At 46.7% G+C, this 15,445-nt stretch overlaps 1 protein-coding gene across 1 annotated transcript in view; it reads right to left on the bottom strand.

The window, feature by feature from the left end:
• LOC114509830 (sodium/glucose cotransporter 1-like) overlaps positions 1 to 8,981 on the bottom strand; it is a 41,711-nt gene extending 32,730 nt beyond the window's left edge. Inside the window, exons 1-3 of the mRNA XM_028528380.2 lie at positions 8,901 to 8,981; positions 4,469 to 4,573; positions 2,908 to 2,967 (exon numbers count right to left, since the gene is read on the bottom strand). Of these exons, the coding sequence (XP_028384181.2) occupies positions 2,908 to 2,967; positions 4,469 to 4,528 (120 nt within the window). The 5' untranslated portion in view covers positions 4,529 to 4,573; positions 8,901 to 8,981. The remainder of the gene's footprint in view (positions 1 to 2,907; positions 2,968 to 4,468; positions 4,574 to 8,900) is intronic.
• Between the last annotated feature and the right edge of the window lie 6,464 nt (positions 8,982 to 15,445).

Raw genomic sequence — 15,445 nt, 5'->3', positions numbered from 1 at the left:
TCTGCAGGTTTTTGCTGCTGTGGGTACCATGAAGGTTACATAAAACATCTCACGGTGCACAGGCTGGTGTGGCTCAGTGGACTGAGTGTAGCCTTCGAACCAAAGGGTTGCCGGTTGGATTCCCAGACAGGGCACATGCCTGGGTTGTGGGCCAGGTCCCCAGTGGGGGGCCCATAAGAGGCAACCACACACTGATGTTTCTCTCTCTCTCTTTTTCCTTCCCATCTCTCTAAAAATAAACAAAATCTTAAACACAAAAACAGCCCCCCCATCTCATAGCTATAACAGTCTATTTTAAGTGGCTATCTTTGACTGATACAAAAACTTTACCCTTGTATCTCTCCCTGATATTTTGATGCCATAATTTACCTTTTTCATATAATGTATCCACTATGCAGATAGTCATGTTAATAGTTTTACCATTTAACGTTTGTACTAGACTTAAGTTGATTAACATACCAGTATTTGAGTACTCTGAATTTGACTACATCCTCACTTACACCAGTGAGTTGCCTATTTTTATGTTACTAATTAGCATCCTTTCATTTAGGCTTGAAGAACCCCTTTAAGCATTTCTTGTAAGGCAGTTCTACTGGTACGAACTCCTTCGGTCTTTGATTGGTAAGCGTTCTGCCTTTGTTTCTGGAGGACAGCTGTGTCGGGCTCGGTGCTCTTGTTTGGCAGTTTTCCCTTCCATCGCACTCACTGTATCACCCCCTCCCCCACCCCGCCTGTGTGGTTTCTGCTGAGAAACCCGCCAACAGCCTTATGGTGTCACCCTGTAAGGGAGGATTTTTTTTTTCTTGCTGCCTTAAACATTTTTCTCTTGCATTTGATTTTAGACAGTTTTATTATAATGTGTCGTGGAGAAGATAACTTTCAGTTAAAATTTTGGGGAGAACCTATGAACTTCAGGATTTTGGGTATCCAATTCTCTCCCCAGATTTGTTAAGTTCTCAGCCATTGTTTATTTACATAAACTTTCCGCCTCATCCCCGCTCCCCTTTTACTCGTAGTCCAATAACATGTAGACTGTTTCTCTCGTGGCATCCCACGGTCTATGTAGGCTCTCTTTGCTGCTTTGTCTTTCTCCTTCCTGCCTGGATAGTTTCACCTGACCTGTCTTCTGCCTCACAGACTCTTTCTCTGCGGGCTCCAGTCTGATGCTGACACTCTCTATTGTATTTTTCCACTTCATTCATTGTATTCTGCAGCCCCAGAACTTCTGTTTGGTTATTTTTGTGACTTCTCTCTGTCAAATTGCTCATTTTCTTTGTTTATTATTCCCCTTATTCTGCTGGGTCATCTGTTTGTATTCTCTCATTGCTACTGTGCTTCCTTCAAACAACTGTTTTGAATTTTTCATCAGGTAAATCTCAGACCCCATTTTTGGGGTCAGTTACTGAAAAATTGTTGTGCTCCCTTGGTGGTGTTGCATATCCTTGACTTTTCAGTCTTCCGTCTTGCACTGCTGTCTTGGCATTTGAGGATGAGTCCTCTCCTCTAAGTCTTTGCTGACTGGCCTCGGAGAGAAATACACTCTGTCATCCTTGCTGGTGATTCTGAAGCTTTCTGGGACCTTTTCTGTGAATAAATCTCTGTTCTTCTTGTTCCCTCACATGCGGGAATTCTAAAAAAGATCCATCTTCTCTCGATCCTGCAAAGCCGGGCTGAGTGCTGCCAGCCTCCCGTTTGCCTGCCTTCCCTAGGGTGACGCTGAGTGTTCAAGTCCGTGTGCTCCCTCCCAATCCAGAGTCAGGCTGGCTTTCTGCACGTGCCCACTAGCTTCGTGCAAAGGCTCCCTCTTGGCACTGTCAGGGCTGCTCAGTGGGGACTGGTCACAGGGTAGAAATACACGTAGGTGAGATGTGCAGAATGTTGGGGTACCCATGGGCCAGGAGGGGATTCTGCAGATAAGAAGTCCCTGAAAGGTCATTGGCAGGTTTCCTGATAGTCCGCAGAGCAATCGGTAGGATGCACATTCCTCTGATGCCAGCTGAGAGCCCTGACTGCTGGCATCGCCGCCACGTCCTGGCTCCCACGAGGCAGCGCACCTCAGGGCACGAGACAGGAAAGCAGTCGGTCTTTCTGGCAGCAGCTGCACAGCTGGAGCGGCCAGGCACTGATTTGCAGGCTCTCGGAAGGAGAAAACTCAGGCTGAGCAGCTCGCTCTTGGTACTAAGCTGTGCCACCTTGGGGAGGGGTGGCACAGATAAAGCGAACTATTCCCCTTACTCTCTTTAATGTGTCCAAAGTTTTTTCTCTTTAATCTAGCAGTGTGCTAGAAATTCTCCGCTAGACTCAGGGACTTCCATAATGCCCTCTTGTCTGCGGGTGATTGTCTAAATTGGTATTCTTTGGGGGAAGGCGGCAGAAAACTCGGATTTTGCCACCTTGATGACATCGCTCCACATGTCCCTGCGGATGTACAGCCCAGACGGTCTCTCAGTTCTGTCCTCTCAGCCGGGCAAGTCTATGTGCCCTTAGATCAGCCCGTCGGCTCCTAAAAGTCCTGTTGGGTTTTGTCGGGAATGCACTCCGTGCACAGACCAACCTGGGGAGAGCTAATAGTTTTAGGCGACTGTCTGCCAATCATTAAATGACATAATTGTTCTCTTCATTTATCTAGGCCTTATTTTTAAATATAAAGCTTTAAAATGTTTCCCATACAAACCTGAAGAGGTAACTCTTGAGTAAAGTCCAGAGTGGAAGAGAAGGTGGTTACCGGCACCTGTTTGCCCAGCAGAACAATGTTATTGGGGGCATTTCTTGGGATTTAGGGGAGTCAGTACAGGGATCAAGGGGCTGAGAACTTCGACTTGTCTTCCAGGAAGCTTTTATGTACAAAGGCAGTATTTGTAAGAAAAAGTATTGTAGAGAATTGAGGAGCTGATAAAAGACACTCACCCCAGCCTTAATGTAAATCGGAGAAAATACCCAGCCAAGAACGCAGAGCAGAAATGGAGCCTGAAACCAAACAGAAAAATGTCAGGGTCCCACACGGGCTGAGTATTTCTTGGATAGAGGAGCAGCGGTAAAAGGGCACCCCCAGGATAGAAGAAGGTCTCCATCCAGCATGTCCACACGAACGGAGAGGTGAACTCCCTGTCCGTTTTGAGCCCAACTAATGTACCACTATGGGGCCTTCGAATAACAGCCCCAGTGTAAACCTCTCCGCCCAGTGACCTGAACTTACAGGCGCTTGATCTTTGCCTACAAAGGGGTACATTCTTAATTGTCAGGGGGTTCACTGAGACAAATTTCAAGGTATTTATTAATTTATTGTTCGCCTACTTCCAGATAGGAATAAATATAAAAGACAATTTAAAAAGAAAATGAACCAGAAACCACTCAGAGAAATGGGAGAGAGACCACACCAACATTTCATACGTGTTACTGGATTAAGTGGAAAGTCAGGTCTGGCTTTCTCGACAAAGAAGGGGCGAGGTACACTGAATACGTGGAGGAACCGCTAGTGAATTCCGAGAGGAAACGGCTGTAAGTGCGGGGCGTCTCACTGGGTTTGGGACTGACCCTGCTACCAGTGTCCCTACTTCTGCACGAAGTCCATCAGAGGAAAGTGTGACTCGGAGAACAGGGAGGGGGCTTTCCGATTCATCCAGAAGAAGTCAGATGACGACAGGCTAATTGACAGAAGACTGATAAGTATGCTTACAGTTTAGGTGAGCAATTCTATGTCCTACAACAAATGTATCCCACAGATCAAATAGATAATCCACTTCACAAGTTTTATAGTTAAAATCTGGTATTCTTAGGAGATTAATTAGGAGTTTTGTAGTAACTAGTTGAACATCTCAAAGAGCTCAGGTGAGCCCATTCTTAATATATACTGCAAACATATGCATACAGATATACATACATGTGCATATTTATACACACATATACACATACAAATAGACAGGGTCCGGCACAAATAATGCCCCTCTTTATTACAAAACCATAAGCACGTGATTCTTTAACATAACAATATCACACTCAAGCACACCACATGACATTTTAGGTGAAATATTCAAATTAAAACTGTAAGTTATCACACCCGTATTACTACCCTACCAACCACACTGAAGCAGGTGTTACTTCTGCTGGACATTATTTCTTTTTTAGCTGTCTTTATACTTCATTATATGTGTGTGTACGTATATACGCACACATGTATAGGCATTTACATATTAATGTGATCTTTTCTCTATATGACTACTCTCTTAAAACAGTTTTGTTTAGTGTATGCCACAGTCCCTGAAAGATGAAGATTCTGTCTCTTCATTAATTTACCAAGAAGATAAGAAACTAGCACAGTTTTTGGAGAAACCGAACCCTTGGTCCCTTTCTTCGTGGCTTCTCTTTAGTGCCTCCTCAGGGCTGGAGGCGAGTTTTTGTGTCCCTGAGTTTTATCTGGACCGTGGTGACGGTGGGGGTGGGGGCCGGTGCTACAGGACGAGTCACTTACATTCCACTCGGAGGCCCCGATGGCGATCCCTGACGTCGCTGCGGTCCCAGCCAGGCCCATGAAGTGGGCGGTGCCGGTGTTGGAGGCAAACAGGGACGCGCCTGTCTGGGAATCGAGAGGCAGTTCCGTGTCAGAACTTTTGGTCCAAGTCCAAGAACGAAGTTCACGAATGTCACGTCAAAGTGAATTATACAGTTTTTCAAAAGGGATTATTCCCCAGCCATAATGCCACTCATGTTTCTTCTACTCGAACCCTAACTACGAATTAGAAGCCGAGTGAAGAGGGAGAAGGTGAAAGAGGCGGAACAGCTGCTCTTATGCTGCCGCCCCCCACATGCCCCACCGACTTACTGGTGATTCCCTGATGCAGAAATATAGAAATATTTGCAGGAGTGTAACTCCTTTGGAAATCTCTAAAAAATATTAACAGTGTAACTGGTCATCTATAAGGGATTGGTTAAAATACAAGAAAGCAATGAAATACAATGTAGCATTAAAAAAGAATAAAGGAGTTCTATTAAGTAATAAAAATAAAAAACTTTATAATATAATCTCATTAAAATTTATGTGTGTACATTATACTTCTGCACATATACATTTACATATGCATGGGAGAGATTCTGGAGATATACATGCGTGTATATATGTATATATATACACACATGTAGAAACACACACACGACAGAGTACTTCTGGGGGCTGAAATTATGGGTATAGGGATGGAATTGGGAGAAAATTTTGAGGTCTACACTTGGACTGTAACTTTTAATTTTTTTTACAACCAACATCTGTTACTTTAAAAAAAATCCCAGAGGCATTTAAAATGAACAAAATCCCTTCTAAACCAATAATAGCTTTTTAACTGAGTGGAGACAGCCACTCCATTAAACCAAAAATCCAAGTATTATGCTGTTGATATGAGAAACATTTAAAACCAAATTATCAAGAGAGGCTTAAAATATCAAAGACTTTTAGGTACAAACAAACAAACAAAAACAGCCCTGACAATATTAACACATAGATAAAATAGCACTGGATGCCAAAAGCATTAAACAAGAGGTTTTGCTGTTGAAACTATGAAAGGTAAAATGCACTCATAAGACATTGTTGAGCATGCGCAGGCACCAAACACCTCAGCAGTGACAAACATAAATGTAAGGCGGAAAGCTCTTAGAAGAGGCACAGTCAGTACTCAAGCAATGGTGGTCATTCGTACACTGGGAACGCTCACTACGTTCATGACGACACTGCGAAACTGCACACAGCCTACATCGCCCAGTTACGAGGCGACCACAGGGGAGGTGTCCTGTGGCGCACTGCCGGGCAGCCACGCGCAAACTCTGGTGGGGCCAGAGTGGTCACAGCTGTCCGTGTGGGAAATGACACTGGGCTGGCCCAAAAGTCCATTTGCTTTTTCCATAAAAGGGAAGACACATTTTTCATTTTCACCAACAACTTTATTGATTGGGACATTTTGAGTATGTCGGCTATCTGCCACTATTGGCTTCTGGTGGGTAGAAGGGGCCAGAGGTGCTGCTAAACATCTTCCAGTGCATAAGACAGCCCCACTGCAAAGAATTATTTGGTCAAAGTGTCAACAGTGCCAAGATACTTCACAAACCACTTCTGATCATTTGAGCAGTCACAGCAGCTTCTCCACACACTGCACACATCTGTCTTTACGTTTCAGTTGTGTGTCTACCTTGGCTGAAATAATAAAGCATAATATGCCAACAGTGTTATGTATCTTCTTCCAACTTCAATATTTAAATGGCTGCACAAAAATTCACCAACTTTTGATTTATTTTAAATGCACACTGATATGAGAGCTGTCACAATACAATCTAACAAAATTGTTTTGAATGAAGTTAAAGACAACTAAATACTATTACAGACACTGTATGGACAAAACTAAACAAACTTTTTGGCCAAACTAATATAATAATTAACAAATAATAATACTGTAATAAACTCTGTTTCAGCTACCACAACTGTAAACCTGCTTTTGCCCCACCCTGTATAAAAAATCTGTATCTACCTACCTCCGTTAATACAGGCCTAGGAAGATATTGATACAGTATTAGAGGTGGGTTAAATAGGCACCATTCTTTAGCACAGCAACTACTGTGAACGTCCACTGCCACCCACCTGTGCGCCAGGCAGCATCCTAGGGGTACATTAGTGAGTAAAACAGACGAAAATCCTTGCCGTCACGACAATGACATTCTTTTGGCAAGAAGAAAATAAACAAAACATGGAGGGCTATTTTCTAGCTTAATAAAAAGGAAGGTGGGAAAATGAATAGGAAGTGCTGAGCAACTGGGAGGTTGGGGCAGACTGTCTGGGAGGAGCCCTGAGGAGTGCCCGGGGAGGAAGCAAGCCCTGAGCCAGGTGGGGGGAGGCCTCCGGGAAGGGGAAGCAGCAGGGGCAAAGGCCCTGAGGCAGAAGCACAGCAGACTGATCAAGGACGTGGGCTAGGACTGAGGACAGGAGTCCCCAGAGGCCAGGTGAGAGAGGTAAGGTGGGGCAGATCACCTGAGGCCTAACACAGGCCATTATGAGCAGTGGGGTTTTCACGCTGGGTGACGGGGGGGGGGGGGGGCGGGTGGGGGGGGGTGGGGGTGGGTGGGCCCCAGAGGGTTCTAAGCGTAGAAGTCACAGGGTCTGACTCAGGCCTTAACTGGCTCCCTGCTTTGTTGAGACTAGAAATAGAAGAGCAGGGGTGGAAGGAGGGCCCTGAAAGAGGCTGTTATCACTAGTCCAAGGAAGACACCACAGCCGTCTGGACCTGGAGGCAGAGCTGATGAGAAGTGGTCGGATTTCAAACACATTTCCCCCCTGGTGGATTGGATGTTGGGTGTGAGAGAGAAGAATAAAATGTCTAATGTGACCCCATGTTTGTCAAGTGGCACCCCAGAAGGACGGAGCTGCTGTTCAGGAGACAGGAAGCAGGCAGGCGAAGCAGATTTGTGGAGGAAAGTCCAGGGCTCCTTCCGGACCTGGTCAGTCGGTGACACCTGAGAGACCTCTCCAGTGAAGGGAGAGCTTTGGGAAGCGCTAGCATGTAATTGGCATTTAATGCCATAAGGCTGGAGGGGGTTGCCATGTGTGTGAGTAACCAGAGGGGAGAAGTCAGGCGCTGGCCCGGGGAGCTCCAGCGTTAAGAAGCCAAGGAGATGGGAGAGAATTGGCCAGGGTGATTGAGTGGCTGGGGAAGTGGCAGGAAAGGAGGAGAGCGGGGTGGAGAAATGGGGAGGGAGGGAGGACTGGGAGTTCCGGAGGTTCTCCAGGGCCAGGCTGAGTGAAACGAGGGCCGAGAACTGACTACAAGGATACACCACGCACAATTTAAAAACGAAGGAAGGAAAGGAACCAGCCATGTGGAGGACACTGGTGAGAGCCACTGATATCCATCAAACACCTCTGACTGAACAAAAATATAAAATAAAAGAGAAATTTGGAGTGGCAGAATTATTCTTCTACTTCAATTTCCTTTAATGATACCACAATGATTTTGCTCATTAAGCAATAACCCCATCACTGAGAAGAGGAGTCACAGTACAGAAATCAGTAAATCGTAACATACAGCCCAAGCATGGGAAGGCCAAGGGGTGTTAGCGCTGTCAGAAAGCCACTGCAAGTGCCACAGCAATGCAAGGTAACACGGGAGGCAGACGGCCACTTTCCAGGGGACAGAATGGAGGACTTCAAAGCCTGAGAGTGGCTCAGGCAAGAGACTGGGGGCCTCACTGCCCAGGAAGAGATGGTGTTGCCAGAATTCTCTGCTGAAGGATAAACCAAGGGAGGAGGCCTGCTGCAAACACTGCTTTGACACATTCAGTTACCAAAAAAAAAAAAAAAAAAGAAGATTCAAAGATAAATCAGAGAGCTGTACCTCTGAGTTGCCTACCCCACTCCAAATACCACTCCAACGCCCTCACCTCTGTGAGGCCTTTCCAGTCCTGCACCAGGCACTGATCTTCCCTGGGTGGCCTGGGTTTGCCCTGCACCCGCGGCTGGCCCCGCCCCTCCGGTTAGACCTTCTGCACCGCAAGCACTGTGTGAGGCACTGGAGGAGTGTCTAACCCCCACTCTAGGCTGTGTGGTTCCCGAGGGCGGTGCCATTTCCTTGTACACATTGGCTTTATTGGGACAGGAAAACTTCCCTAACCCGGCAAAGAAAACAGACATGCGAATCCGGTAAGTGCACAGCGTCTCAAGCATGTTTCAGTAACCAAAGAAACGGTTAATGAACTAAACTGAGTTAAACGGAAACATTTAGGTAACAAACTACTTTGAGAGTTAAAGGAACTACCAATGGAACAGCTTTCCTTCCTGACTTACAAACTTCAGATTATTTTGAGTGTAAGACACCTAATTAAAGTAATAAACAAGGTAATATGTAGCCCTCAAAGTGGACCGCCACACTCACCAGCCACCACGCTAGATTCCGGCCGGCCAGGAAGAAGTCTTCTACCGTTCCGCGGCTGCTTGATACGATAGCCTTAAACAAACAAAGGAAAACAAAACAAACAAACAATGGAATACCAGAAACAAAACCGCTACAGAGACAGGTCTCTTATGGGCTCCCGAATCCGCTCTTCCCTTCCTCCTTTTTCAGGAATGGAGGCCCACACGCGCTGAGAGGAAGGCGCGTGGCTGCCGAGCTGGTGCTGCAGTCTCTTCTAGCTCCGACGTTGCATGGGAATGTCCATTTTTCTACACTCCCATGAAAATAATTGCTTTATTTTTCCCAACTAGTGAACTAGTGCCACAGTTCCTGGCAGAGTCTCAGAGATAAGAGGTTTAGCGACCACATGGGTCGATCAGCAATGGCAAATCTGAATGTGTGCCTGGCTTCTTCCAGGACAGCGGTCACACCACCATCACTCTGGTGTCTTTCCAAGGGTGTCCTCTCCACTCGGGGTCCCCAGCTGTGATTCCCAGAGCCTGGTATAGTCAACAGACAGTACTGGCGGGGGATTTCCTGCACAACCTAAGGATGACAGCGACGGGTGGACATGTTTTTCTGTAGGAAGAGTGAACTTACTATATTACCACCATCTGAGGTATCTGCATTATCATGGGGTCCCCTCACATCATAACGCCTTAAGCCCAAGAAGCAACTCTTTATTGGTCATATTAAGTTAGTCTCATTTCTACCATTCAATAAATATTTAGCAAGGGCCTACTGTGTGCAGAACCTGACCTCTTCCAAAGAAGATATCAGTGGTAAGTAGGTAGAGGTGCACTAAAACTTTTAAAAGGAATTTACAAAATATTCTGAGATGAATAAACTCATCCCCTCTTCCCATTAAAGAAAGAACCAGACAGGAAGAAGAGGAGATTCTGGGAAGGATGTGGCTTAAGCCAATGTCTCTGCCTCTTGTCTTCTCTGCGCTCTTTCCGGAATTACACAACCACAGCAGAGAGGTTCACGGGGTGGAAGATGCATCTAATGCCTTCTCAGATTTCTCGGCAGAGAAAGAAAGAAAACAAGCAATAAGAAGTCTAAGTTTTTCCCCTTTAGAGTTCCAGTCAAGACGGCAGAGTAGATAAACACTGTGCTCACCTCCTCCGGAGACCACAACGAAAAGGTGTCCTTCACCATGCCCCCCAGGGCCAGACCCTGCCTGGGAGGGGACGGCCCTTGTGCCAGGGAAAGGTCAGATTGGTGTGAAAGTGTCAGCTGATGTCAGGGTGCCACTGTCCCTCGGCTAAGCTGTCAGCCAGCAGGCCTCTGCCTGGCCTGCTTCGCTGAGCAGAAGTAGCTGGTGACAGTGCCACCATTCCCTAACTAGTGGCAGACTTGTCACTACCCATGGTCCCCACCCAGCTAAGCTTTCATGCACGTGTGACCTTTAACTGGGGGCACGTCAGCAGGTCACAAGCAGGACCTTGCTGTGCACAATCAGGCCCTTCGCAGTACAACCACTGGACGCTCTTCAGGGCTTTCAGCGAGTCGTCACGCTGCTGGTGGGCGCAGAGAGCAGTGGAGACACGGTCTCCATCCTCTGAAGGGAATTTTGTACCTGAAGAGAGCATATAGGCCCTTTATTCTGAGTGTGAAAAAGAGATCTGACGTGTTTCTACAGATCATTTAAACAAACAAAAAGACCTGGCCTCAGTTATGAGAAACATCCTTCTAGGTGGCAAGGTAGCCTTGGGTTGGTTACAGGCAGCAGCTGACCTTGGCCTGCATCGGAGTCCCTCCCAAGAGGACCCAGAGCCAACATACCTGGTGGCCACTTCAGACCAAAACCAGCCCCACCAGATCAGATCCACAAGAGACCTACCCAAAGAGTGGTCTTGGCAGGCCCCAAAGCCTGCTGGGGCAAATCGGACTCCACGAGATCAGCCTCGCATAGCAGCTCATATACTGTGGTCGTGACCAGTACTCACAGCCACTCAGTCTGAAGGTCAATGCCACCCACCAATGTGCCAATAGCCATCAAGGCAGAACTACAACAGGAGGGCACACACAACCCACAGAAGGGACACACCTGTGGTTCACAGGTCAAGTAATCAGGGAAACCTCGCCCCTGGGCCCACGGGTCACCTACTACATAAGGCCACCTGGTGAAGACTGGGAGACACAGCAGACACCCCTAATAAATGGCTTGGGGAAATGTGGACAGGTACATGCCCCCAAATGAAACTGGACAACTATCTTACACCATTCACAAGAATAAACTCAACATAGATTAAAGACCTACATGTAAGACCTGAAACCATAAACTCCTAGAACTCCTAGAAGAAAACACAGGCAGTAAACTCTCTGACAGAGCTCACTTCTCATGATATATCTGCTCGGGCAAGGGAAGCAAAAGAAAGAATAAACAAATGAGACTACATTAAAGTAAAAAGAACACTGCTCACAAAACGAAAGGACGACCTACTTAATGGCTGGGAGAAGATATTCACCCATGATACATCCAAGAAGGGGCTAATATCTAAAATTTTATAAAGAAGTCATACAATTTAACACCAGCCCCACACCCATAAAACAATCTAATTAAAAAATGGGCACAGGACCTGAACAGACATTTCTCTAAGGAGAGACACAGATGGCCCACGGATGTATGAGAAGATGCTCAGTGTTGCTCACCATCACAGAAATGTAAGCTGAAACCACAAGGAGAAACCGCCTCACACCCGCTGGAATGGCCGTCACCGGTGCTGGCGAGGGTGTGGAGGGCAGGGGGCCTCCTTTTGGGTGGGCCTGCAAATTGGTGTAGCCACCACGAAAGGCAGTAGAGGTTCCTAAAGCAATCATGAATAGGACGACGTTATGACCCAGCAATTCTACTTCTTGGTATTTATTTGAAAAAATTCAAAACACTGATTCAAGAAAAAACACATCCTTATGTTCACTGGAGCATTAGTTACAACAGCCAAGATGTGGAAGCAACCTACATGCCCACCAATACCCCACTATGTAAAGACGATGTGGCATATACACGCAATGGACTATTACTCAGCCATAAAACAATGAAATCTTACCATTTGTGACAACAAAACTGGACCTAGAAGGTATTATGCTAAGTGATATGAAATGCAAGACAGAGAAAGACAAATACTGTGTGATTTCATTTACATGTGGAATTTAAGAACAAAATAAACAAACAAAACAGAAACAGACTCATAGATACAGAGAAAGAACCTGATGATTCGCAGGTGGGAGGGGGCTGGAGGGCTGTGTGAACAGGGCGAAGGGATTAAAAGTACAAGTTGGCAGTACGATCGTAATAACTATGTACGGTGCCAGCTGGGCACTAGGCTTATAGAAGGGATCGCTTCCTAAATTATATAACATTCTAACCACTGTGGTGTACACCAGGAACTAATATAAAACAATATTGAATTTCAACTGTAATTGAAAAATAACAAAGGAAAGTCTTTCCCATTTAACACTGTGCCAGAGCCAAGGCACCAGCAGCCAAGGCATCAGCAGAAAGACCGACTTCCCAGCTCCCTGCAGATGCCCAGCCGGCAGGAGTTGCTGAATGCACAGAAAGAGTCCCGAGTGTGCCCACATGAGCAATTCTGCTCGCCGAGAAAGGGGCGGGTGGTTTAATAACTGGAAGTACAGAAAGCTAAGCTCCTCCATTACTTCACATATAAAAGTAAATCCCAGATGTGTTAGAGATTTAAACGTCAAAAACTATAAAATATTAGAAGAAAATTTAGAGTAATATTTGTACAAACTTGGAGTGGGGAAAAGCCAACCAGGAAATCTAGAAGGTGTAAAGGAAAAGGGAGGTAGCTGACTCCTTCTAAGTGAACAAAAATCCAAATGACAACAAGGCACCATTTACAGAGTCTGGCCCGGTGGTTCGCAGCCCACCGGGGTGGGTTTTGTCCCATCCCTCCAGGGGGCATGTGGCAATGTCTAGAGAGCACTTTGGTTGTGAATAGGTATGTCAGGAGTACTTGCAGGAACTGTATAGCATACAGGTCAGACCGCACAATAAGGAATTAACTGGTCCCAGATGTCACTTGTGCTGAGGTTGAGAAACTGGCCCACACAAATCATAGCTTGGAAAAACATATTAGCAATTCAAATGACAGACACGTTCATAACAACAGTCAAAAACGTGCAAATAAACTGACTATTCACCAAAGAGGAAAATCAATGGAAATGATGCTCAGCCTCGCTAGGAGCCTGGCAAGCGCAAATGAGAGCCACACCGAGATGCCACGATTCACCCATCAGACAGGCCAATTACACAGGAAGCAATGAGCAAGGCTGGTGAGGAGGGCTTGGGGAAAAGGGCATGCCTATATGCTGCTTGTGAGATGTACATTTTAACACGCTTTGTCGACTGCCACTTAATAATACCTACTACAATTTGAAGTAAACATAGCCTTCTGACCTAGGACTCCAATTTTGGAATCCATGCCACACAGATTAAAAGCACCAACACATTAAAAACTGAAAAACCTACCAGGCAGTTACCTAAGTGTCAATTACTACAGACAAGCAGAGCAGCGTACGCAACGGTACGATGGCCACACAGCTAATGAAAACAGGAGCTAGGGCTCTGCTGTGGACTCGGAGGGCTCTCTCCACCATTTAGCAAGTGAAAAGAGGCAAGCTGCAGAATAATGCATGAATGTGATCACAGTTTTTGTAAAGACAAAAACTCCACGTACATGTCCACAGGTCTGTAGGAGCACTGAGGAGGGGGAGGAAGGCTACACAGTCCCCGGCTACCTCAGAGGGCTGGGAATGGACGGGGAAGACTAGTAATTTATTTGTCTTATTTATACATCTTTTCACTTCTTACAATGAGCATGTTATACTTTCCTAGTTAAAAACAATATATGGTTTATAAAAAGAACCAAATGAAAGATAGTAATATAAGGAAGAAAAAAGATCAAAGCCTTCTGGAGAACTGTGCATATTCCATGGCTCCAACTCGAACAGAAGGAACAGCAGGTTTCCTTTGGAAGTGACCAGATGGCTTACCAGTACTCTGACCTTGGCCAGACCTAGGCCCCGTCTGGGCTAGGAAGAAAGCTGGGCAGGGGCTTCTTAATTCAGTAACAGAAACTGGGGAAAAGATCCCCAAACAAGTACTAATCAGAGCCCTTGCCTGGGCTACCTACAAGGATGTTTCTCATAACTGAGGCCAGTTCCTTTTGTTTAAATGGTCTGTAGAAACACATCAGATCTCTTTTTTACATTCGGAATAAAGGGCCTATATGCTCTCTTCAGGTACAAAATTCCCTTCAGAGGATGGAGACCGTGTCTCCACTGCTCTCTGCGTCCACCAGCAGCGCGACGACTCGCTGCAAGCCCTGAAGAGCGTCCAGTGGTTGTACTGCGAAGGGCCTGATTGTGCACAGCAAGGTCCTGCTTGTGACCTGCTGACGTGCCCCCAGTTAAAGGTCACACGTGCATGAAAGCTTAGCTGGGTGGGGACCATGGGTAGTGACAAGTCTGCCACTAGTTAGGGAATGGTGGCACTGTCATCAGCTACTTCTGCTCAGTGAAGCAGGCCAGGCAGAGGCCTGCTGGTTGACAGCTTAGCCGAGGGACAGTGGCACCCTGACATCAGCTGACGCTTTCACACCAATCTGACCTTTCCCTGGCACAAGGGCTGTCCCCTCCTGGGCAGGGTCTGGTCCTGGGGATTATGGACAGCTTTCTGAGTGCTAACATGCTGAGCTTTAGCGAGTGAATGGTGTTAAAAAAGACACAGTCTCTACCTTATTCAGAGAACCTTGTAACAGAAGAGAAACTCTAAGCTCCTTATTCAAGTTTAAAGGGAACTCGTAAGATCCCTAAGTTATTTGTGTGTGGTCTTTGAGGTTTTGCTAGTGAGGCAAACATGGCTGAGCTCCTAAGTCAGATCAGGCAGCTCTAGGTTCGAGTCCGAACTCCACCGTTTCCTGGTTGTTACTTAACTTCCTTGAACCTCAGTTTCCCCACTTGTGAAACTGGAGGAGCTAATGGGTCATTCACACTGCACTTGTGAGGCTGTGACACCGAAGACCTCACCATTGGCACCTGTCATTGCCACCACCATCATCATGATGACCATAACGATTTTGCCTTAACTGCTGCCTAGGTTCCGGGCAGCGGGCACAGAGGACTTTGACGCAGGTGTTTATGTGGGGCCGGAAGGGAAGGTGGGTTTGGCCAAGTACAGCTCGGCTGCTGAGAACGTGAACTTACCCTTGCCTGGAAGGGAGGAAAGTAACGAGGCAAAGGGAGGGCAGAGAGGCTGGACTGAGGGCTGCGCACGAGCAGGGGCGGGGATGAGAGGGTGTGCAGGTGGAGGCGGGGACCAGGTGACTGGCAGGGAGGGTCGAAGCCGGTCGGCGCCCAGGGCCCTGCCCTCCCCTGCGGAGCCCGTCGTACCCACACTCCGACGCCCAAGACCAACAGGAGGTACAACACCATCACCAGCATGTCTACTGCGTTGTTGACACCGGAGTCCACGGTACTCCAGTTAGAGGCCATGCCAG

The sequence above is a fragment of the Phyllostomus discolor genome, chromosome 13 (assembly GCF_004126475.2).
Source record: "Phyllostomus discolor isolate MPI-MPIP mPhyDis1 chromosome 13, mPhyDis1.pri.v3, whole genome shotgun sequence".
Classification (NCBI taxonomy): Eukaryota; Metazoa; Chordata; class Mammalia; order Chiroptera; family Phyllostomidae; genus Phyllostomus; species Phyllostomus discolor.
This window is presented reverse-complemented; position numbering and strand designations above follow the sequence as displayed.